Source organism: Archocentrus centrarchus, chromosome 23 (assembly GCF_007364275.1).
Source record: "Archocentrus centrarchus isolate MPI-CPG fArcCen1 chromosome 23, fArcCen1, whole genome shotgun sequence".
In the NCBI taxonomy this organism is placed as follows: Eukaryota; Metazoa; Chordata; class Actinopteri; order Cichliformes; family Cichlidae; genus Archocentrus; species Archocentrus centrarchus.
The window spans coordinates 19,423,682-19,446,592 of NC_044368.1; the positions used below are offsets into that span (position 1 = coordinate 19,423,682).

The 22,911-nt window shown below is 39.5% G+C and overlaps 1 protein-coding gene across 2 annotated transcripts in view; it reads left to right on the forward strand.

The window, feature by feature from the left end:
* The window catches only part of scube1 (signal peptide, CUB domain, EGF-like 1), a 138,438-nt gene extending 124,225 nt beyond the window's left edge, over positions 1 to 14,213 (forward strand). For both annotated transcript variants that reach the window (XM_030719984.1, XM_030719985.1), the window contains 14 exons: positions 82 to 198; positions 3,837 to 3,959; positions 4,183 to 4,302; positions 6,629 to 6,727; positions 8,566 to 8,682; positions 8,823 to 8,981; positions 9,141 to 9,344; positions 9,430 to 9,591; positions 10,305 to 10,472; positions 12,209 to 12,370; positions 12,518 to 12,715; positions 13,103 to 13,255; positions 13,385 to 13,464; positions 13,679 to 14,213. In XM_030719984.1, coding sequence (XP_030575844.1) covers positions 82 to 198; positions 3,837 to 3,959; positions 4,183 to 4,302; positions 6,629 to 6,727; positions 8,566 to 8,682; positions 8,823 to 8,981; positions 9,141 to 9,344; positions 9,430 to 9,591; positions 10,305 to 10,472; positions 12,209 to 12,370; positions 12,518 to 12,715; positions 13,103 to 13,255; positions 13,385 to 13,464; positions 13,679 to 13,831 — 2,015 coding nt within the window. In that variant the 3' untranslated portion in view covers positions 13,832 to 14,213. The remainder of the gene's footprint in view (positions 1 to 81; positions 199 to 3,836; positions 3,960 to 4,182; positions 4,303 to 6,628; positions 6,728 to 8,565; positions 8,683 to 8,822; positions 8,982 to 9,140; positions 9,345 to 9,429; positions 9,592 to 10,304; positions 10,473 to 12,208; positions 12,371 to 12,517; positions 12,716 to 13,102; positions 13,256 to 13,384; positions 13,465 to 13,678) is intronic.
* The last annotated feature ends 8,698 nt before the right edge of the window (positions 14,214 to 22,911 follow it).

The window sequence follows — 22,911 nt, forward strand, 5'->3', positions numbered from 1 at the left end:
ATTAATTATAAACTGTATTATTATTTAGTGATCTTAGTTTTCTCATTTTCTCACCAGTTGTGTCTTTTTGGTCTCCCTCAGACATTGATGAATGCTCCTTTGAGAGAACCTGCGATCACACATGCATCAACTACCCTGGTAGCTTTGAGTGCCTGTGCAACAAAGGATACATCCTGTATGGTCTTACTCACTGTGGAGGTGAGTGCCAGTTCAGCTTTATCCTGCTTCCAAGAGAAATGGGAAATGGGCTGGTTCTTATATAGTGAAGCACATTTGATGAACATGGAGCAACTCAGGCATCAGTATTTTGCCCAAGGATACTTTGGCATGCAGACTGCATCAGCCAGGGATCAAACCACCAACCTTCTGATTAGTAGATCACCTGCTTTACCTCCTGAGCCACAGCCACCTGCAAAAGCGAGAAGAAAAAAGAAAAAGGAAACAAAAAGGGAAAAAATACATGAAAAAGAAAAAAATTGTGAAAGTGACTTTTTAACACAGCTTTTATCTGCTCTTAGACAATGGATAAGGCATGTTATGCTTCCCTTTCAGAGTGAAGGTGAGGGGTCACCTGAGCATATAGATACAGCTGCTGCTGATTGCTGCTGCATTCTCACACCTCAGTTCCTCTGCGTAGCTTACTGTTTAGTTTTTTGTGTGTATTAAGTGTGTGATGTGTTTGTGCATCCCCCTGTGCGCCCATGTGTGTTTGTGTGCAACACAAACTCACTGACTCACTGGCTGTCTTGCCTCATTGATAGAAAGGTAAAGTTAGCATCATTACAAAAGCACAAATAAGATGTATTTTCAGCATTTTAAAATATATACTCCTTTTTAAAACTATTAACATATTATTTAAGGGTGGTGCTATAATTTGGCTTCCTCAAATGTGGTATTGTATGAGGATGTCAGGAGTGGCCAAGGGTGGTGCAGAACATAAATGAGAACAGTGAAGCTGTGGTGAGGTGTGCAGAAAGAATGACAGATGGGTTAAAGTTGGGGGTGAGATTATATCAGGGAACAGCTCTCTGAGTGATGGACAGGTTGATAGATGAGGCAGAGTGTCCATGAACTACGGTGTCTGCGACAGCATTGGTGGAACAGAGCCTGGAGAGGTGGAGATATGCTGTGGACAGAAGAGGAATGAAAGTCAGTAGAAGCAAGACAAGAATATGTGTGTGAATGAGAGGGAGACAGGTGTAACAGTGAAGCTGCAAGGAGCAGAGGTAGTGAAGGTGGGTAAATACTTGTAAACAACTGGAGTCAACCATTCAAAACAACAGATAATGGACAACAGAGGTGAAGAAGAAAGTGCAGGCAGAGTGGAGGGGGTGGAAACAAATGTAAGGGGTGACTTGAGACAGAAGGATAACAACAAGAGTGAAATGGGAAAATGATAGTGAGGTGTGCTCTGATGTATGGTTTGCGAGATGGTGGCACTAACAAAAAGACAGGAGGCAGAGCTAGAGGTGGCAGAGTTGACGATGCCAAGATTTTTTTGGGTGTGACCAGGATGGACAAGATTAGATACAAGTACATCAGAGGAACAGCTCAGGGTGAGCAGTTTGGAGACAAAGTTAGAGAGGTGAGGCCGAGATGGTTTAGACATGTGCAGAGGAGGGATAGTGAAAATATTGGGCAAAGGGTGTTGAACATGGAGCTGGGAGGTATGGAGGCATAAATGTAGTGAAGGAGGACATGCAGACTGTTAGTGTGATGGAGGAGGATGCTACATACAGGTGCTGGCCATAAAATAAGAATATCATGAAAAAGGTAATTTATTTCAGTAATTCCATTCAAAAAGTGAAACTTGTATATTATATTCATTCATTGCACACAGACTGATATATTTCAAATGTTTATTTCTTTTAATTTTGATGGTTATAACCGACAACTAATGAAAACCCCAAATTCAGTATCTCAGAAAATTAGAATATTACTTAAGACCAATACAAAAAAAGGATTTTTAGAAATGTTGGTCAACTGAAAAGTATGAACATGAGACGTATGAGCATGTACAGCACTCAGTACTTAGTTGGAGCTCCTTTTGCCTGGATTACTGCAGCAATACGGTGTGGCATGGAGTCGATCAGTCTGCGGCACTGCTCAGGTGTTATGAGAGCCCAGGTTGCTCTGATAGTGGCCTTCAGCTCTTCTGAATTGTTGGGTCTGGTCTATCACATCTTCCTCTTCACAATAGCCCATAGATTTTCTATGGGGTTAAAGGTCAGGCTAGTTTGCTGGCCAATTAAGAACAGGGATACCATGGTCCTTAAAGCAGATACTGGTAGCTTTGGCACTGTGTGCAGGTGCCAAGTCCTGTTGGAAAATGAAATCTGCATCTCCATAAATTTGGTCAGCAGCAGGAAGCATGAAGTGCTCTAAAACTTCCTGGTAGACGGCCTCGTTGACCTTGGACCTCAGAAAACACAGTGGACCAACACCAGCAGATGACATGGCACCCCAAACCATCACTGACTGTGGAAACTTTACACTGGACCTCAGCCAACGTGGATTCTGTGCCTCTCCTCTCTTCCTCCAGACTCTGGGACCTTGATTTCCAAAGGAAATGCAACATTGACTTTGATCAGAGAACATAACTTTGGAGCACTCAGCAGCAGTCCAGTCCTTTTTGTCTTTAGCCCAGGCGAGACGCTTCTGACGCCGTCTCTTGTTCAAGAGTGGCTCGACACGAGGACTGACAGCTGAAACCCATGTCTGCATACGTCTGTGCGTGGTTGTTCTTGAACCACTGACTCCAGCTGCAGTCCACTCTTTGTGAATCTTTGTGAATCAATTGGTTCTGTTGCTGAACCGAATCAGCAAGCAGTGGAAGAGGGAAAATTCACTTAAACATCTGAGCAAGTTCAGCACAGCCAGGCTTTCTTTGCTTTAGCTGGTTTTGCAGATTTTAAATCTAAATCAAGATAGTGGATATCACAATGCTGGCCATCCTTATTTTTCAGGGGATGTGTTAAATCAATCGTTCTTTTTAGAGGGTCAAACCAGACCCAGCTGGAGCAGCTGGACTGTACTCAGTTATTAGTATTAAGTATTAAGGTGTCTTTTATATTTTATAACAAAAGAGAGAACCATACTGATGACAACCTACATGCAGGAAAGGAAAGATAATCTTTATTTTAATAAAGTAGGTAAAAGAAAGAACATTGGAACACAAAGACTGGATATCATCTAAACAAAGAGGTTTTTAAAAAAAAAAAAACAAAACTTATAATAATAGTGATATTCAAGTCTTTGGTTGAGGAAGTGAAAAGATTCTCAAAAAAGAAGATGAAGGGCATGTAGGATGGACAGAGTCCTTAAGAAATGTAAGACCTGACTCACAACTTAATCAAGAAATCAGATTAAGTTGTGATTTGGAAAGGAGGACTCTGTATGAAGGGGTAACTATATCGTACTGTGTGAACACAAGTCTCCTAGGGGTTAGACCAACCATGAACCATACCTGCAGCTAACTAAACTGAGCCTAAAATGAGCTTTAAGCACCTCAAGTGTTATTCTTCTTTAAACAGCACAAAGTGTGTTTCATAAAATCTGCCCATCAATTTTCTTGAGTGTTTATTCAGTCAAGGGTCACTGGGGAGGAGTGGGGGGCTGGAGCCTATTCCAGCTATCATAGGGTGAGAGGTGGGATACACACTGGGCAAATCACCTGTCCATCACAGTGCATAAAATCCAATCTGCCAGGATCACTGTTACTATAAGATTATTTGACATGGATGCCGCATGATGGCATGATGGCATGATGGCACCTTCCCACTGCCCTTGTAAAAGCAGAAAAAGTGACTATAATGCTCTCACTGGGTTTGTCTTAGATATTGATGAGTGCAGCATCAACAATGGCAGCTGTGAGCACGGATGCATAAACACACAGGGCAGCTATGAGTGTGTGTGTCCACCGGGAGAGAAACTCCACTGGAACAAGAAAGACTGTACCGGTAAGCACATGTACCAGGCCACACAGACACTGGTTTGTGTGTGTGTGTGTGTGTGTGTGTGTGTGTGTGTGTGTGTGTGTGTGTGTGTGTGTGTGTGTGTGTGTGCGTGTGTGTGTGTGTGTGTGTGTGAGATTGTGTGAGCTTTGGTGAACTCATCACAGAACACAGGTCTATGTGTGTGTGTTCACGTACTTGTGTTGGTGATATGACTGTTGTTCCTCAGAGGGGGTGAAATGTCTGCCCAATGGAAAGCCAGCACCTCGAGCCCAGCTGACCTGCACCAAGAGCGGAGGAGCTGAGGTCTGCTCACTATCCTGTCCCTCCAATGCCCTCTTCCTCGCAGGTATGCACACACAGTCATGCTGGTAACACTTCAGAGGACATTACATAGACATTAGAAGAGGAGAGGTGAATCTATGGCTGAAGTATGCAGTAGGAAGTGATGGTTTGTAAAGTGTAACTTCCAGGGGAAAAATCTATTTAAAAACATATTTCAGGGCAAATCAGATTTGACTGGTGATTCTATAAACAGTTATTTTATGTCCAATTTAGGTTGATTTAGCTAATGCTTCAAAATATTTACCCAGAGGAGTTTCAAGATGGTTGGCGAGTAGCCAGACTTGCTTCCAGAAAAGATTTGCTTTGAATCATTTTCTGAAAATATAACATAAACTTTACTTAATGTTACATTTCCTAATCTGACTTTATGTGACTTTGCCCCAAATTTTTATGATTTACCTGAAGGAACTCGCTTTTTTCATCCTCAAATTAAACGTCCCCACAGTTGGTTAGTTAATATATTCACTTTAGTGAAGCTTCATGTTCAGCACACAATTTCATCCTTTTTGATCCTATTTCCAGATTGATCGGTCAACCACATTTTTTGTAATGCTGAAACAACTCAAATTGAATTGATCAGTTCATTAAATGTTTACCAAGTTTGGTGCTAACAAATCTGTGATCTGTAAATCTGTGAGGAAACAAAGATAAGAACAAAACACCCAAAAGCTACACTGGATATGTGTTAAATACAGGAGCACTTGAGTGACTAAGACCCCAGCAACCAGAGAAAAATCAGCCACGGGGGGATGGAGAGAGCAACAGCCTACGTCCACCAAGATCTAAACCTGTCCATTTTTAATAATTGCCTGTTGTCAGTTTCATTTGCATCAAAGCAGGTGAAATGGATTCACAATGATATATGCTTCTTAAATGAATGATTGATATCTCTGAAGTTTAATTGACTTTGTGTTATACTGTGAAGCTCAGTATATGCTCTCCAATTGTTAATGCAAGTTGTCAGAACACAAATTAGGTGATTATGTGATTATGTCTAAATCAGAATCTAAACAAAAGATTAATCCTAAAAACACATAATTAATTAATGGTAATTTAATTACATCTTATTTATATAACAATTTAGTTTAAATGGCAGTAAAGACCCTAGAATATTAGCAGGCAGTTGATTTTCATTTTCTCAGCTGGGTTTAAATTCTGTCTCTGTGGGTTTCACTCTGAATTATCTTATGGCATCATTTCTGGGATGTTCTACGGTGAAACAAAGATTTTTGTCTATTAATCTATATATCTCTCTCTCTCTCTCTATATATATAAAGATATATATATATATATATATATATATATATAGATTATATATATATATAGATTATATATATATATATATATATATACACCCTTCCCTTGGGGAATTTGTCTTCTATTTATTTAACTCCCTTTCATTTAAAAGAGATTGCCAAAATAACTAAATAAAAATAAAGGTCATAAACATGGAGCCCATGTATTCTTGCTGTTCTCATGTGACATATGTTGCTGCCCTCTGGTGGTTCATTCAGCAGTTCTGTCTCTACTGTTTTCTTGGTTCCACTGCTTCTTGATGAAGCTTGTGCTCCTTTGTGGCCACATTTGTGGATTCTTTAGGGGGCTGTCCACTCAGACTGATGTGTTTTTCACTCTGAGAGGTTTTGCTGGCTTCACCCCTTCCTGCATTTTTGCTGGAACCCCAGGCTCTCCTGCTGCAATAGTACTTAACACACATCTGTAAATCAATTGCATTCTTTGATCATGCCAATTTTTCCACAGCACGGCCATCGTTTCATTTTACTTGGCAGCCATTGTGTGAGAATGATGGATAGCTCTCAGACATGGAGTGAAATATTTGTTTTTGTGTCGTTTTGGAGTACATCTCAATTTAAGGAGGAAGGAGCCATGTAAATTCCTGTGGCTGAACGAAGCACAGGCTCTTTTTTAATCTAATTTTTATGATCTCTAAAGGCGTCATCTCTCGCTCCAAGTGCATCTTTGTATGTGCATGTACAGTGCCAGTCAAAAGTTTGGACACACTTATCCATAAGTGGGTAATGTATTGTACATTAATGGAGAAAAGCTAGACTCGTGGATCTTTCATCTGGGTCTTCATTTCACAATTAAAGTTTAAGGTCACATCTTCCTCTAGTTCTCAAGTTCTCTCTAACATCTGCTGACAAATGTGCTTTTGGTTATCCTATTGCCAAATGAAACATAGGATGAGATTCCTTACACACACACACACACACACACAAAATCCCCCCAAACTTTCTCTACCCTGTCGTCATAATCAGGTCTTATTTTTTTTGTCACTTAATTCTGTTATGTGTTGTTGCTTCTTACAGACTCAGAGAACAGCTATACATTAAGTTGTGGAGTGCCTGTCCAGCCTGGGAAAGCTCCTCAGAAGAGGAACGTCACCACTGCTTTACCCGCCTGTGCTGGTACAGTAAACACAATGGGAAATGCAGTATGTGCAGATGAGTGATCGGATTTCTATGTGATTGTTAACCTCCCTGCACATACAGTACCAAATATTTACTTTGGATTTGCTTCTTCTCCACTTGAGAAATTGTTTTTACACAAAATAGTCCTCATTAAATTCTGATATTATGTATTATTTTAGTACTTATCTAACTGTTAGTATATCAAAATACTTTCAAGGGAAACAGTACAAAGCATACTCAAAGTACTGCAGTTAGGTGAAAAATGTGAATTAGTTGCAATAAAATGTACACAAACATTGCAAGAAAAGAACAAGAAGTTTGGTGTTTGGCAGCAGAAATGATGGTTCGTGGTCAACAGTTTGTTTCACACAAACTATAAAATCCCTCCACTGTTTCAGCATTACTACATTCAGATGTGTCCATCAATGACAACTTAAATTATTCATAGCTACACATAAGCATCAGCTACAGTTGCATGTCATTTCCAACACACCACTACCTTCTGTTTGGCTCTACATGATGATACTTTTCGCCTTAAAACTCACAAATTGTGTGACCCATGAAACTCCAGCAGATTGTTTATCATCCTCATCATCCTCTGTTAGCCTTGCGACAACTGGAAAAGCACTTAACTGATTCTTTTGATTGTTATCTGAGACCATGGGCTACATAGATTTTATGTAAAAAGATTGCTAATATGTTATGAATTAAAATTTGTTTTAAACTATCTGTAGCATAATGTGCCATTCCCGCAGCACACATGTATTCAGTGGCACAGGTTTTCCCCATAAGAAAGTATTTTCAGTCAGCAGCAACATGAAAACAGTGGCCTAGAGATTTAGCATGTTTTATTCTAGAATTCATCAGGAGAGATTTTTTTAAGTAAACCTCTAAATCAGCTGCGCAGGCTCACAAAGCACTGCTTGCACAACAGGTTCAATTTCCTGTTAATTTTCAATTGCTCGCAATTTCAGATTTTTGATTTTCAGCAAAAAAAAAAAAGTGTGTTTTAGATTCCTGCGCTGGGTCTTAGGCCATAGGGCAAACTGTCAGGCACCTCCGGAATGAAAGCAGCGCTCTACTCACACAGTGTATAGTGGGAGTGGGAGTGGGGCTCTGTAACTTCAACTGAGGATATAGCTGGGTGGTGAAAGAAATACTTCATGGATCTTCATATTCCTTCCATTGCCCAACTCATGCATCACTTGAGATGAGGTAGTTAAACAACTTTGGGGAGGATGAGGCTCACTCTGCATTCTAAAGGCCCTGGATGTTGTGGGCTGTCATGGTTGACACGTCTCAGCAATGTTGCATGGAAATCTGGGGCAGGTCCTCTGGATTGGCACATTAGGATGGTGGTTCCCATCTTTAAGAAGGGGGACTGGATGGTGTGCACCAATTATAGGGGTTGTTGCTCAAAAAAAGTCACGCATTACATATTACACATTACTTTTCTTGCAGTGCATTACTTAATTACTTGCTGGAGAAAATAATTCATTACACTAATCATTATTTTACATTTTCATTACCCCGTAGAATGAGCTGAAACGCACTGTCTCATGATTACCAGTTAACGGTATAAACCTGAGGCTATAGTCCCAGACACCAACACAAATTCCTGTCCTATAGGACACATGTAGGAGCCTTCTCTCAGTGTTTACGGGTTCTTGTCTAGCTGACAAGTGTGCTTTCAATGTCAGAGAATGAATTAAGTTGAATGAATGAATAAAGTTGTTTGATGGCTTATTGCTTCCAATGCATTAGCAAAAATAAAAGAGTTAATTTGTAAAATTGTACTCTTCAGTCAACAGTTTATTTTTGCTCGGTATGAATAGACACATTGGCGCCACCCATCAAGCAGAAGGCCAGGTTTAAGATCAAAGATGCCAAGTGTCACCTAAGGCCCCGCAACAAGGAGAAACACAGAGATGTATCCAAGCAGAATCTGCAAGGTAGTGAATGCACCATCATATTTTATCAGCCACATCTCATCTTAGTGTTTAAAAAGCCTCCTTGCACACACACTGATATACTGACAATTATAGCCAATTGTAATTTTCATCTTCTCCACTCTTGTTTTGATGTCTGAAAGGAGGCCAGTTCCCCTGCACCGACGACTGCCAGGTAACTTTTGTCAACCTCAAGTGTGATTCTTCTAAGAAGCGTCGGCGAGGACGCAAATCTCCTTCAAAAGAGGTTTCACACATTACGGCTGAGTTTGAGATGGAGATGAAGGAAGAAGACGCCTCAGGTGTGGTGATTTTTCTTAACTCAGCTTGAAATATTAAATATGCATACACAGTGCAAAGTGAAATACAGTAGGGTTTTTTTCTATGATAGAAAAGATTTAAGAAATAAATTTTTACCAAGACACTAGAAACTGACAAATCTTTGACTGTGCTTTCCTTAGAGTCATGTAATGTGGACTGTGTGCGGGAGAGAATGAAGCAGAAGCTGCAGAGTGCCATGCGGACACTCAGAAAGTCCATTAATAAACAACAGTTCTACATCCAGTTCTCTGGGACAGAATATGAAGTGGCCCAGAAGCCGTCTAGGGTAGCAGAGGGTGCTGAAACCTGCAGCACAGGACAAGTCCTTAGAGATGGAAAGTGTGGTATGTTTGGAGTTTAAAGAGTTGTGTTGGTGTTACTCTTTCATCGTGATCTATAAAAAGTACTCACCTGTGTATTTCTTCTCAGTGAGCTGTGGTGCGGGCACGTTTTATAGCGGGGAGCAGGAGCAGTGTGTCCAATGTCCTCCTGGTACGTACCAGGACACAGTGGGACAACTTTCCTGTGAGCCATGTCCCAGTACTGAAGGACAGGGCATCATTGGTGCCAAGAATGTGTCCCAGTGTGGAGGTAATTCACCATCCCATCATTTTTTCTCACTAATATCTCGCAAGACCAAAGAACATAAAACACTCAATGTGCACAAATATGTAGATACATAGAGTAATGCAACTAAGACCATATAATCACAAGAAACAGCACAAGTTAAAAGAACTAAAGACTTTTAGGAAATAATTCAGTTCGAGGACAGATTGCAGTTTGTTTAATGAAAAATTAAATATAATCCTCTTTATAATTCTTCACACGTCTTCTGCCAGTGTTCATGCTGGCATATGGGGATGTCACCAAAATATTGTGCATTCACAGTCCAGATGTTTTCATCATATTAATGCAGCAACAGCTTTTTTTTTTTTTTTAAGCTTTCTTCTTTCACTTATTAAACATTTGCAAGTTTTAATGTCTGAAAATCTGGACAGTAATTAGTACAAATGTGCTACAGGTACATAGTAAAATAAGTCTTTTGTAAATTCTCAAAGTACTCCTTAAACCATGTTCATCGTGTCAAAATGTTGGGCTAGCTCTACCTTGTGGTCATTAAAGTAAACTGCATCTGAGCTGCTGAGACTTTAGATACTAAAGATATTAACAGAGATGCTCATTGTGTAATTTATGTGGAAGTTCAGCCTGTTTTGTCAATTTTTTTAGAGAGACAAAAGCCTACATATACACATATTGAGGGAATGCAAGTAAAGAGACAAGTTTCTTCTCTATCCTTCCTTCAGGTCAGTGTCCAGTCGGTCAGTTTTCTGATGATGGGTTCCGCCCATGCCGGCCCTGTGCACTGGGCTTCTACCAGCCAGAACCTGGACGGGTTCTGTGCTTCCCCTGTGGAGGAGGGCTCATGACCAAGTACGAAGGATCCGTGTCCTTCAGGGACTGTGAGGCTAAAGGTGTGTATTTTGTACCTTTTTTTTTTTTTTTTTTGTCTATTGTCAATTATATTTTGTTTATTTATTTATTTTGAAGATAATTGTGTGAGTAGTTTTTATAGTTCTTATTTGATATGGGGAAGTTCAGAGAAGACCAGACCTCTGTCTCCCCAGCCACCACCATGTCTTCTGGAGGGACACCAAAGCATTTCCAAGCAAGCCAAGAGACTAGTTAAAGATAGGAGCACTGTATGAATGTGTGTGTAATTGGGTGAATGAATCGTGTAGTACAAAGCACTTTGAGTGCTCAAATTCAGTAGAAATATAAGTATAATAATTACCAGTCCGTTTACTATTTACATAATCCCTTCAGCATGTTGGACATGTTCCTTTTAATGTGGAGGAGTAGGGGCTCTACTCTGAGCCCCTCCCAAAGCCTCAGCTTGCATCTGTTATCCTATTCTTTCTTGTGGCCATAGATGAGGATTGGAAAATTGTTTGACCGGTAAATCAAAAACTTTACTTTCACACTCAGCTCTGTCTTCACCATGATAGACAGGTACAACATCCACATTACTGTAGACTCTGCACCAGACCTGATACCTCAGATTTGTGGGTGGATGTGTTCCAGGAGGTAGAACAGGTCATCTAGTTTCTCAGCTTGTTGTTGTTTTGTGTTGTCTTTGGTTTTAGTTTTTCATATGCTATTCTGATTTCCCTGTGTTCTTCCTGTGTATCTGAGGTGTCTGTGCTCCTCTGTGTATCTGTCTGCCAGTGTTCTTGTGTGCTGGTGTCTGTTATCCCTCCTGTGTCAAGTCCTCAGTGTTTGTGTTTCAGGTGTCTGTGTCTTCCCTGTTTAGTTGCTTCCCCATCTTTTGTCAGGCTATATGTTGTAGGTGGGTTCTGTTTAGGTATGTTTAGATTCCCTCTGTGTGTCAGTCTCCCTAGGTGTGTAGTCTGAGTGTACCATGTTAGGTTACTTCCTGTTTTATTTTGACAGTCTCATGCTACCTATTCTTAGTATTTAGTTTTGCTTCCCCTCGTCTCGTCTCTAAAATTATGTTCAGCTGTGATCCCATTTGTCATCACTCCCCTCATTAGCCCTTGTGTATTTGTTGTCTGCTTTTGTCTTAGCCCTTTGTCGCATCCTTGTCTGCATAGCCCTGAATGTTGGCTATTGCTGTGTGCTTCGTATTTTGAGTTTTTAGGTTTTCTTGTGTAGCTGGCTTCCGCCCAGCTTTTGGCATTTTGAGTTTATTTAATAAAGTTTAAGTTAAACATAGTTCGAGCCTCGAGAATCTTGCATTGGGGTCCTCTGCCTTGCCTACAGGGCTGTGTGCCCTCTGGTAGACAAATTATGTAACATCAATACTCATACAGGCTGAAGGGTGTTTCTCCCAATCTCTGCTTTACTTTTTAATTTTCCTTTATCAGTTGTTTTGAATGCTGATACTAAGAAATCGGCAAACAGCTAATATTGATATAGTTGGGCTGAACATGGTCAGTGTCCCCAGCCTCCCTCGGAAGATGATTGAAGGCTCGTTCTGTTAATGTTTGGGTCTGTCTGAATGAATCTGTGATGAACATTAGCATAAAAGAGACATCTGCTTCTTATGTCAAAAAAGGGTTACAGTATAAAGTAGTTGGAATGACAGTTTGTACAGCCTGGTTTATTTTAAGGGGGTTGGCGCTTAGTGTTTTGTTTGTATGCCTACTCTGTAACTCAGATGTACTGTGCACACACTACTTTTCCTCAGTGCACTGTGCGCCAGGACATTTCTACAACTCCAGTACCCACCGCTGCATCCGCTGCCCAGCAGGCACCTACCAGTCAGAATTTGGCCAGAACTACTGCATCACCTGCCCAGGGAACACCACCACCGACTTTGATGGCGCCACCAATGTCTCCCACTGCAAAAGTAATGCTGCCTACTATTTGCATATAGCCAGCTCTTAATTAGTTAATGTGAGACTCTTACCCAATATGGCTGATAATGAGAGGCATGATACAATGTTGTTGCCAATGGTTGATATACTGCAAAGAATTTCTACAATTTTGTCTTTAGACCAGCTGTGTGGCGGGGAGCTGGGAGAGTACACAGGCTACATTGAGTCTCCAAACTATCCTGGAGATTACCCATCCAATGTAGACTGTGTGTGGACCATAAACCCACCACACAAGAGACGGATCCTCATTGTGGTGCCAGAGATCTTCCTCCCCATTGAGGATGAATGCGGAGACGTGCTTGTCATGAGGAAGAGTGGTAAACAGAAATATGAATTTATAAAACTGAGGGAACTGATTCGTACTCTGTTGATGATCTGCAAGTTTAAAATGCTAAAGTGTGCCTGTTTATGCGAGGTAATAAGGTTGGCACTGCATAATCGATAAGAAAATAAATGGCACTACACATTCTCTGTTACATAATTACCCATGACACCAATGATACTGCCATGAACATGCATTACATTCCAGTGGCACAGTACAGTATGTTGTGACATCACCTGCACTTAAGACTCACTTTAGTCTTTATAACACAACAGTCTGCTGCTCTAAAGATCAACTTATTTTTAGCACTTTAGGCCACACCACATGCGCCAAGAAAAAAAAGGCTCTAGAAGATTCTAACATATTTGTGCTGTTTCTCCAGCCCATCCCACCTCCATCACCACTTATGAGACGTGTCAGACCTATGAGCGACCCATTGCCTTCACCTCTCGCTCCCGCAAGCTCTGGATCCAGTTTAAGTCCAATGAGGGGAACAGCGGCAAAGGCTTCCAAGTTCCATATGTCACCTATGACGGTGAGTCTGGTTCAACACAGTTCATGGGTCAACCAATCTAATACAAGTAACCATAAACTTAGGAAATGATCATTGCTTTAACAGATGAGCTTTTGTTTTACTGTATTATGTATTTTCACCCTGTTGTAGAAGACTACCAGCAGCTGATAGAGGACATAGTGCGAGACGGCAGGCTATATGCCTCTGAGAACCACCAGGAGATTCTTAAGGTATGCATGTAATGTGATCCATCTCAGTGATACATCACTTTACCAGCCATGTGGACATACTGTATGGAGCTTGTCTTTAATTCTCAGGGACTGGGTGTCGATGTCTATTTTTTCAAGTTGTTTTTGAGGTCAAACACAAGCATATGTTAAAAAGAATCCTCAACTCATGAGATCGAGTGGGCTAACTGGCTTTGTAACTGTGTTCTTCCTACAGGATAAGAAGCTGATAAAAGCCTTATTTGATGTGCTGGCTCACCCCCAGAACTACTTCAAGTACACAGCAGCAGAGTCCAAAGAGATGTTCCCTCGTTCTTTCATCAAGCTGCTGCGCTCTAAAGTCACCAGGTTCCTACGACCATACAAATAGACAGGCCCCTCCACCGTCCCGTTAATGAATCCTGTCATCCTGCGTCATTCCAAATCCAGCAAACTAACCTCCGCCCCCTATCCACTTCCGCCCTGCCTCTGTCTATTTGTTGATGTATGTTTGACATTTCTAACTTGTAATACATCACTAACAGTGTAGCTTTCTGTACAAGGTTTGACCGATAGAGGTTTTTGAAGGCCAGTATTTATATTTTTATACTGTATATTGTATTGATATATTCTTTCTTAAATTTGGAAATTTTGCACTGAACTGTTAATTACCATTAGTATGCTATTTCAGTAAGGGTTTATCTGACAGTAGTAACTATGGCAATTTGCTCCTTTAGTAAAATCAACTAGCAATTGGCAAATATTTAATTTCCCTGAATGTTTTATTGAATGTATACAAAGTGGTAATCAACTGGTGAGTATTCACCAAAACAGCAGTTTACTTTGTATGATTGGTCAGTATTATGATATTATGCTCAACTATGTGGCGAAAACATAACTTGGTTTATCTTTTAGCTTATAAACATATAGAGACGGCCAGAAGCTGGTTAGCACAGCCTAGCACTTAATCCACTGCTCCCCTGCATCTTATTTACAACATGGACTTTCCTGTCGTCATACTATTTCATCATGTAGCTGATCAGGTCTGAAAAAACCTGTAAGTCTCCTAAATGTCCCGTCAAGGGTTCGATTTTCTAAAGCCTGAAAACAGAGCTCTGAGAAGATGTAAGAGTCCCATTCCATGTCAGACTACTTAAATTACATTATGCTTAAAAGTTATGAATTTGTCTCCAGTGACACCACAAACAAGTTGCCTACCCCAACTTTAACAAAATCTGATCTTCTCATCTAACTTTCAACAAGAAATCAAATTTCCCCAAATGCAAAATTATTTTTAAAATATATGTATTAGTAACCTCTAAAGCATTGCAAAGTCATAATTCTGAATCCCGACCTTCTTTGAATGCATGCTATTACCCAGCAGCACTTAATAAAAGGCCACTATCAGCTAACCAATATATCGGTCAAACTCTGTTTCTACACACTGTCTTCTATTCTCCCAGTCATTTCCCAGTTTTCTGCACAGTCTCTAATAACTGTAGTCTATGATCCCAATTTGCTTTCTGTGTTGTTGTGTCCTTTTTCTTAATATTTAACTGAACATTTTGGAACTTGCAGAGGCCCATGCAGATGTTTCAAAAGCGACCTACGAACAAACGTGTGGACATACACAGGCGTACATGCATGATGTGTAGAGATGCACAGACCCACACAGACTACAGCCAGAACTAGATTTCTTTATTGGCCCTGATGTGCACAAGACAGTGATGAGAAAACAATCAGTGCACTTAAAACATATTTTAACACTGAAAATGTTAACATGGAGAAAACTAAATCCTTCCACCTCAGTGGATGCTTTATCCACTGGAGCACAGGGAAAGATTAAATTGGGCAAAATCTATATTGTAACTTTGAGATGCGATAAAAACTACCTGCAAGTAACAGATTGTTACTTTAGAGAGAAATGTATGTGATGTAACTAGTATTTGGAACTTTAATTGCACTTGAATTTTATATTTTAAGCTGTAGGGGAAAGAATCTAAGTTACATATTTTGTTACCTTTTTTGTGTTGTTATGTGCCACGTGTAGTGGTGTTAAGAGAGAGAAGCAGCTGTGTTTCCTTTTATTGCTTCCACTCTGTAGCTCACAGTTAACCCCAAAATTTGTGAGCTACAGTAGCTTCAAGCCTCATTAACACACACACACCAAGTGAGTAGGCTGAAGTTTCAGCATCTCAAAGCATTTAACTGTAGGATAAACTGACACACACAGAGAAATACAGTGTAAGCCCTGGATTGGTCAGTGATGCCACCATCACTACAGTTTGTGTTTTCACTGCCCCAGTCCTACTTCATCCCTCCAATATGTTCTATAGCTGCCAGAGAGAAGAAGTGACTCTGTAAAAGCTTCTTGCATGATGGCATTATACATCACGATATTTACAAGTTTCTAAAATTACTTCAAATACCTGCAGTCATCCAGATGCACTCTTTTCCATTAAATAGGAAGTATGAGTATACTATGCTTTTCTTTTATAACCCAACTAAATGTTTCTGTGTCATTCCCATTGTTACTAATATGTTTATAAAATCCTATACCGCTTATTGAAGATGGACTCTATATCTGCACACTGAGACTGGAGTTAAAAAAGCAAGTACGGAATGACTGGAGTGTTGGTCTGAAGGTGAATGTAGTTGCAGTGACGCAGTCAGAATAAGAAGAATCTCTCGTCTGCAGCAGTTGCAGCTGCAGTAAGCCGGTGAACTTTATCTGTAATTCTGTTCAACAAGATGCAAGCTGATGGTAAAAAAAATGTATATGTAAAATCCCTTATCAGTGCTGAAGCTTCTGTGGAAACTAATGTCATTCTAGTCTTTGTGCTGGGCACAAGGCAGATGAGGGATTATCCGTGCGAAATTGGAGTTCATCGCAGACCACTGACGTTCAAATAAATTACCACCTTGAAGGTTTTCCAACTTTATGTTCTTAAACATAAATCACATCCACTGCTGAGTGTTTTTCAAATTAGAAGGTTTTAGGTCTACTACACTTTCAGCGCACTATGATAATTAACTTTACTTGGGATAAACAGTTACATGGTATGCAATTTACAAGCAGGGAACATCTTTTGGTTTAAATGTGCATTAGACAACTTTTTTATTGCCTATGTGGGGGTGACCTCTATGTGAATGTAACAGGTTGAATTTCAAACAACAAAATCTTAAAGATGACTTGATTGCTATTGTGTGCCTTGCCTGAATAATCCTCTTCCACTCCCAGTGTAAACAGTAACACTAGCTAATGTTAAAGCTAAGATCTAAGCTAGTGGCTAGATACAGATGTGGACAACATTAGTTGGTACTCTTCTGTTAAAGAAAATAAAAACCAGTGGTCACTGAAACAACTTGAAACTGACAAAAGTAATAATAAATACAAATATTACTGACACTGAAAAACAGTTATGAATCTGGCCTGGACAAAACTTTTTGTACCCCTAGAAAAGATTGAGAATAAGTTGACCCCAGGGAAATGTTAAACTAAGGTGTTTCCTGTAATTAGTACCACAGGTGTCTTCTAATTTGTAATCAGTCGTTTACCTGTGTAAAGGGTGAACAGCAGTCACTGTGCTGTCTGGATCATGGTGTGTAACCATGATATTGAGCAAGTTATTTCTGTGACCATTGTGGGTTTTTCTTTCTTTAACAGAAGGGTACCAACAATTTTGTCCATGTCTGTATAGCTAGCCAGCTAGTGGCTACAGATACAATTTGTGTTGATTATACTACATTAGCTATTAGCCAGAGAAAGCCAGTTGAAGCTTACTGGAGCAACACCAGTTTTCTTCTGGCAATTGTTAGCTAACGCCAGCATTCTTGTTACCACAGAAAATTTGCTAGCACTCTCATATGGACACATACTCTGTTTAGTAGAGAATGTCAGCGTCATCCAGACTCCCTGGGCTGATTTGTTAGACTCTGGCCGATTGCTAGAATAGAATGATATAGCATAGAAGTGATCCAATAACCAAATTGCATTATGGTTTGCTGGATAAGTCATCTCAGCTTGCTGTGGGGAGTCATTACATCTGAAATCATAAAATTCAGCACTAGGTACACTGTAAGTGAACAATTTATTATACAGTTGCCACAAACCAAATTTAATTGATGCTCTCCAGACTCCAGACTGAAAGCAAGGAGGCCTCATTTGGTTAAAAGTCTGTTGACTCAGTTCCTCTCTCCTCATCTCCTCTGGTATCTTCCTTACTTCCTTCACTCGCATCACTCGTGGAAAGGCCTTAGATGTGAGGAGAGGGGTCAAAGCATCAAAGATGTGCAATTTGGGAAATAAGAAAGGAGGTGGCTCTTAACTGTTTTTTTGCAGGATTTGGAAAACACCATGGTGTCTCTTGGACTTAAAGACAATTTCTGAATGGTTACTATTTTACTCACACTCTGGTTCTCTTTGAGGAAATAACATAATACTGGCCACAAACCTCTTAGTTGCATACCTGGCTGTGCCTGTTTTTAATTTACTAAATTAACAAAAACCATGCACCCTTTACATAAATTTTTAATTTGATGTAGTTTTGTCTTTGAGTTAATGCTCCAAAAACAAATTCTCTTCAGTGTACCCAATAATATAGGATATTCAAACAAAAATAAAGATGATGGAATTTTTCAAGTCTCTGAAAGCTGATTTTCATAGTGCTCTGAAATGAAACCAGTGACTAGAAGGTACGAACTTAATCAAAAGGCTTCTTTTGAAAAACAGGTGTGCATTCTTGTGAAATACCTGGAATTTAATGGGCTAAAGCAAAACCTCCAGTATGGTCCTCCGTATCACTCAGCTGGGACTTACTGGTTAAAGTTGAGGGTTTTAGTCCAAAACAAGTATTAGAAAAAAAAGGATAATTTATGTTATAAAAAAAAAAAAAAGAAAAAGCTATTTTTGCATTGGCTGATAATCACCCCTCTAAGACAGATGCATTTGGAAATGCAGTGTGTCTCCAAGGTTATTCTCACCAAATCACTGTATAATTTCCCAAATTAAAAGTGTTTTGTTAGATATTGTTCCAGGTCAGATATGTTGCGGTACGGCCTCCTTTCTGTTTAAGGTGGTTGCTGTTCATTATGAGTGTTATGGAAACATTTTTTTTGAAATGCTCAAAAAATGTATAATTTTTTTTCTGAGAATGTATTCTATTGTGAGTGGGTATATTCATGTGGTGTTTGAGTGGAAACAGAATGTGTGTGCTGTGAGTGTGAGTGATTCTTTGTACGCGAGTAGTAAGTTTTTGAGCTGAGTGCCTGTAATAGAAACAGAGGCTGTGTATGTGTACTTTAGTTCATTTTGTAGAGGAATAATTTTAACGTTTGTGTTAGTTGGGTGTACCCAAAGAGAGAAACTGTAAGACAGTGGTGTGCCATTGTTTGGTCCATGAAACTCCAGTACTGAACAAATTAAATAAAACAGTAGCAGAAAACCGACTCGAGTTATCTCATTTCTGAATACATGTGGAATCTTCAGTGGAGCAGGCTCGGAGGAAAACCGCTCCTATCTGCTCATATCTCTTATCACCCCTCAGATGAGCCTCTATGTGCTATTGCACACAACTGCCCTCTAGTGCGCTACCAGAAAATTTAGCTGACACTGCTAAAATAACACTTATCATCAAGCGAAACAATCTGTGCAGCAGATCTGGACACTGCATCAGAAACACACCATCATCCACACACCATTCAAATTTTACTCCAAATGAGAGAGGGAGGTGAGATGCTTTAATATTTTTTGGGACTCAAAAATTTCCAGGTTCTCTCTAATAGCTGTCAGGTGAAAACTCTAATAATTAGAACAATGTACAGCCTTTTGTATGTAACTTACACACACACTGTCTTCCTTACTGCTAAGACATTTACTAAATGACATTGTGCTAGTAATTGCCTCTTTTGACTTGTGCAGATATAATTAACAATGTAATTTTTTGTAAAAGATAAAAGTTTACAGGTTGTATGGCTGTCATTTGTGATTATTATAACTAAACTGGTGTTTCTTGCAGTATTATAACTTGATTAATGGCACGAGGTATTCATCAGACAGTGTGTTCTGACTGGATGAAAGAAACTCTTCTGGTGCATGTATATATTTATATATCCATATATGCATGGAGGGTTTCACCCCAGGTCCAGCATCCCGAGACTGTACGCTAAGAGGAAGGAAGGAGGTCGAGAACTAGTGAGTGTCAGCACCACTATCCTGGATGAAACAACAAAGATCCATGAGTATATCAGGAAGATGGCCACAAAAGATACAGTAATGTGAACTAGTCCATTTACCATTCATTCAGCTAAGATCGCATTTTGGGAACTATTATTGTGAGTATATCAATCCAACTTTTAGTGGCCTGTAACTGACTGAAAGTGACAGTCTCCTTTAATGTCTGGGTTCACTGCTTGTTTATAATATTATTGTAACTGCCGAGCTGCTCTGCTGTTAGTCATTAATCATATTTGACAGGCAGATCTGATATTTCCTACGTGATCTTTCCAGGACGTCCTATCAGCTGCCAGCATCTGAAGGCAAATGTGACTGTGCCAGATGCTAAGATTACTCTCCCTTCGCTATCTTGTCTCCTTTCCTCAGTCATTTGCTCTTCTGAAAGTTCACTGGATATGAAGTGATAAAGACAGAACACGGGCTGACTGGCTGAGAAAAATGTGACCATTTGGTCTAATTACAGATTTATTGGGTCCATAGAAGACATGGGTTATAAATCTGCAAAAATGCAACTTTATTCTGTTTATTTTTCCATTGTGTGCATAATATAGTTTATATTCTAACACATACACTAATAAAATAACCACACTGATTGATGAGCAGCCTTTAATAATGTAGACAGATGCTGCACATTTAATATATTGTGTCTTCCTTAGAGTAATTATCACAAAACACAGGTTTATAAGTACGGCCAATATTGTAAGTATATGGACAGCATTTCTTTTTCTTCAGACTTTTCACTTAAAAAAAAGGATTTAAAAAATGCAATATGGTAGTAGATGTATATAATCAAACTAGCAAAGGTGTACATTTATTATTGGATGGTATACTGAACAGATTGGAAATTGACTCATACTTAAAGTTAGGTCAATAACACAATTTTTAGAATTTTACTATATACCACCACAGTAGATTTGTAGTCTTTTAATCATATAATGAAAGACTATAAAGGAATGAACTAAAACGAAACAAAAACAATAAAGCTTAAAAGACTCTTGAGGAGGAGTATGTGTCATTGAAAGTCTACAAAACCACCGGCTACACCGAAGACCAAGAAGTGACAGATTAGACTCAAGACTGTCCGCTTCTGAATAAAATGATTTGGACAGATGAAACCAAGATTAACTTGTATCAAAATAACAAAAAGATAAAAGTACAGAGAAGGAAAAGAAGAGCTCATGATCTGAAACATCCTGTGTCAAACACTGTGGGAGCACTGGTGTGGCTGCTGGTCGAACTGGGTGAGTTGTGTTTACTGGTGATGTGACTGCTGATAGAAGAAGCAGGATGAATTCTGAGTGTACAGAGTCAAACTCTCTGCTCACATTCATCCAAATGTTGCAAAACTCACCAGGCGGCCCTTCACAGTGTAAATAGATGAATGGGTTGCTTTTGCAATATGCTTTGGTATATTTCAGTATACTTTTTAAACCCCGTAAATTAAGGCTGACTGTCTGCACTAAAAATACATCTGGATTGTTTGAGTTAAAATCCACTGTGGCAGTGTAGAGAGGCAAAATTACATAAATTGTATCATTGTCCAAATACTTATGAATCTGACCATGAGCAACACATACAGTATTTGAGCTTTTGATTAAAAAGTGTGGACTACAGCAGCTTTAAAATTGCAAAAACTAGGGTGTAAACTTATTTTATTACTTTTCTAGAGACATTTAAATTCTAAGAGCACAATGTAGCATTATAAGAGCTCCACCCCCCGCATGACATTTGGCAGCAACAGTTACAATGACTGTTTCTCCTGAGAGACACGATGAAGGTTGATCTGATTAAATGTCATTTTGTTAGTGAGGAGCTCCAGGGTGCTGTGGTTCTACTGTTCAACTTTTTAGCACTTTTTGTTTCATCCTTCTGTGAAGTGTCCACCAGATGGTGCACTCACTTCAGCCTGCTGCTTTGGAGGATTCTGCTGTGAGCTTGATGAAAATGTGTACACATGTTTGAGTTCCTGATTGTGCTCTGTTAGTTTAGCTCATTACTGGCCTAAATCCCAGTCCAATTACCTGTGGATAAACAGGAGCAGAGGTGGTGATGTGCTGTAATGCTGTAATTTGACTGATTATCCCTCACACAGCCAAAAACATTGGAGAGTTCTCCTTTCAGCAGATATAACACGCCTGTACTATTTCCTTTGCATGTTAATAACACATATATTGTTGTGAACAAGGAAACAGGTCACAGGTGGAAGGAAGTGAAACACTTGACCTGCAGAACTCTGCTACAATGAGGATTTTATTGCTACAAGACACACTGTGTCATATTCACAAACTCAGGGACCAAAGGGGTCAGCACCACCACAAATCTGTCAGATGTGTCAGCTCCTTTTGCATGAATTATCTTCTGAGTCCAACATTTATTTTAATTTGTTTTCTAACAAACTACCACCTTTTCAGAAGAAAAGGTTCTACTGTGACAATCTGGGGATCACAATAGTTGTGAGCCACACTGGGAGAAAAGGACACGCACTAAAAAAGGTAACTTTAAGAAAATACATCTTCTTTGTAACAGAATAATTTGTTCAATAACTAAAAAAAAATAGAGTTACCTAAACAGTGAAGTACACTGAGGACTAAAGTAGAGCTTAATTTAAGTTTAGGTACTTTTAAACCAAGTGGTTTATTTGCCTAATAGATGTTACACACCCAAAGTCCATAAATTGTGTTAAGATAATCTGAACTGGCATTTGCTTATTTCAAAAAGATGCAAAGATTTATTGAAACATGTGAAAACATACATGGAAAATCTGTATGTAAGCCAAAGGCCTTATATTACAATTCAATATTTGGTATAACCACCTTTATCCTTCAGCACAGCCTCTTCCTTTAAGCAGTCTACAGGATTGTTCTCCAGGCTTCTTGAAGAACATTCCAAAGTTCTTCTTTTGATGTTGGCTGCCGTTTGTTATGTTCTCTGTCAGGATGATCCCACACTGCTTCAATAATGTTGAGGCTCAGGCTCCAGGGAGGACAGTCCATGACTGACAGTGTTCCACTGTGTGGTGTTCTATCCACGTGTGCTTTTATTGCATTGTGTTTGAGATCATTGTCTATCACATGCTTTTCAGATGGTATTGCATGGTGGATCAAATTCTGATGGTACATTTCTACATAAATAATTCCATCAATTTTGACAAGATACCCAACACCACTGGCTGAAATGCAGCCCCCAACCACGACAGAGCCTCCATCATGTTTTATAGATAATAGATGGCTGTAGAC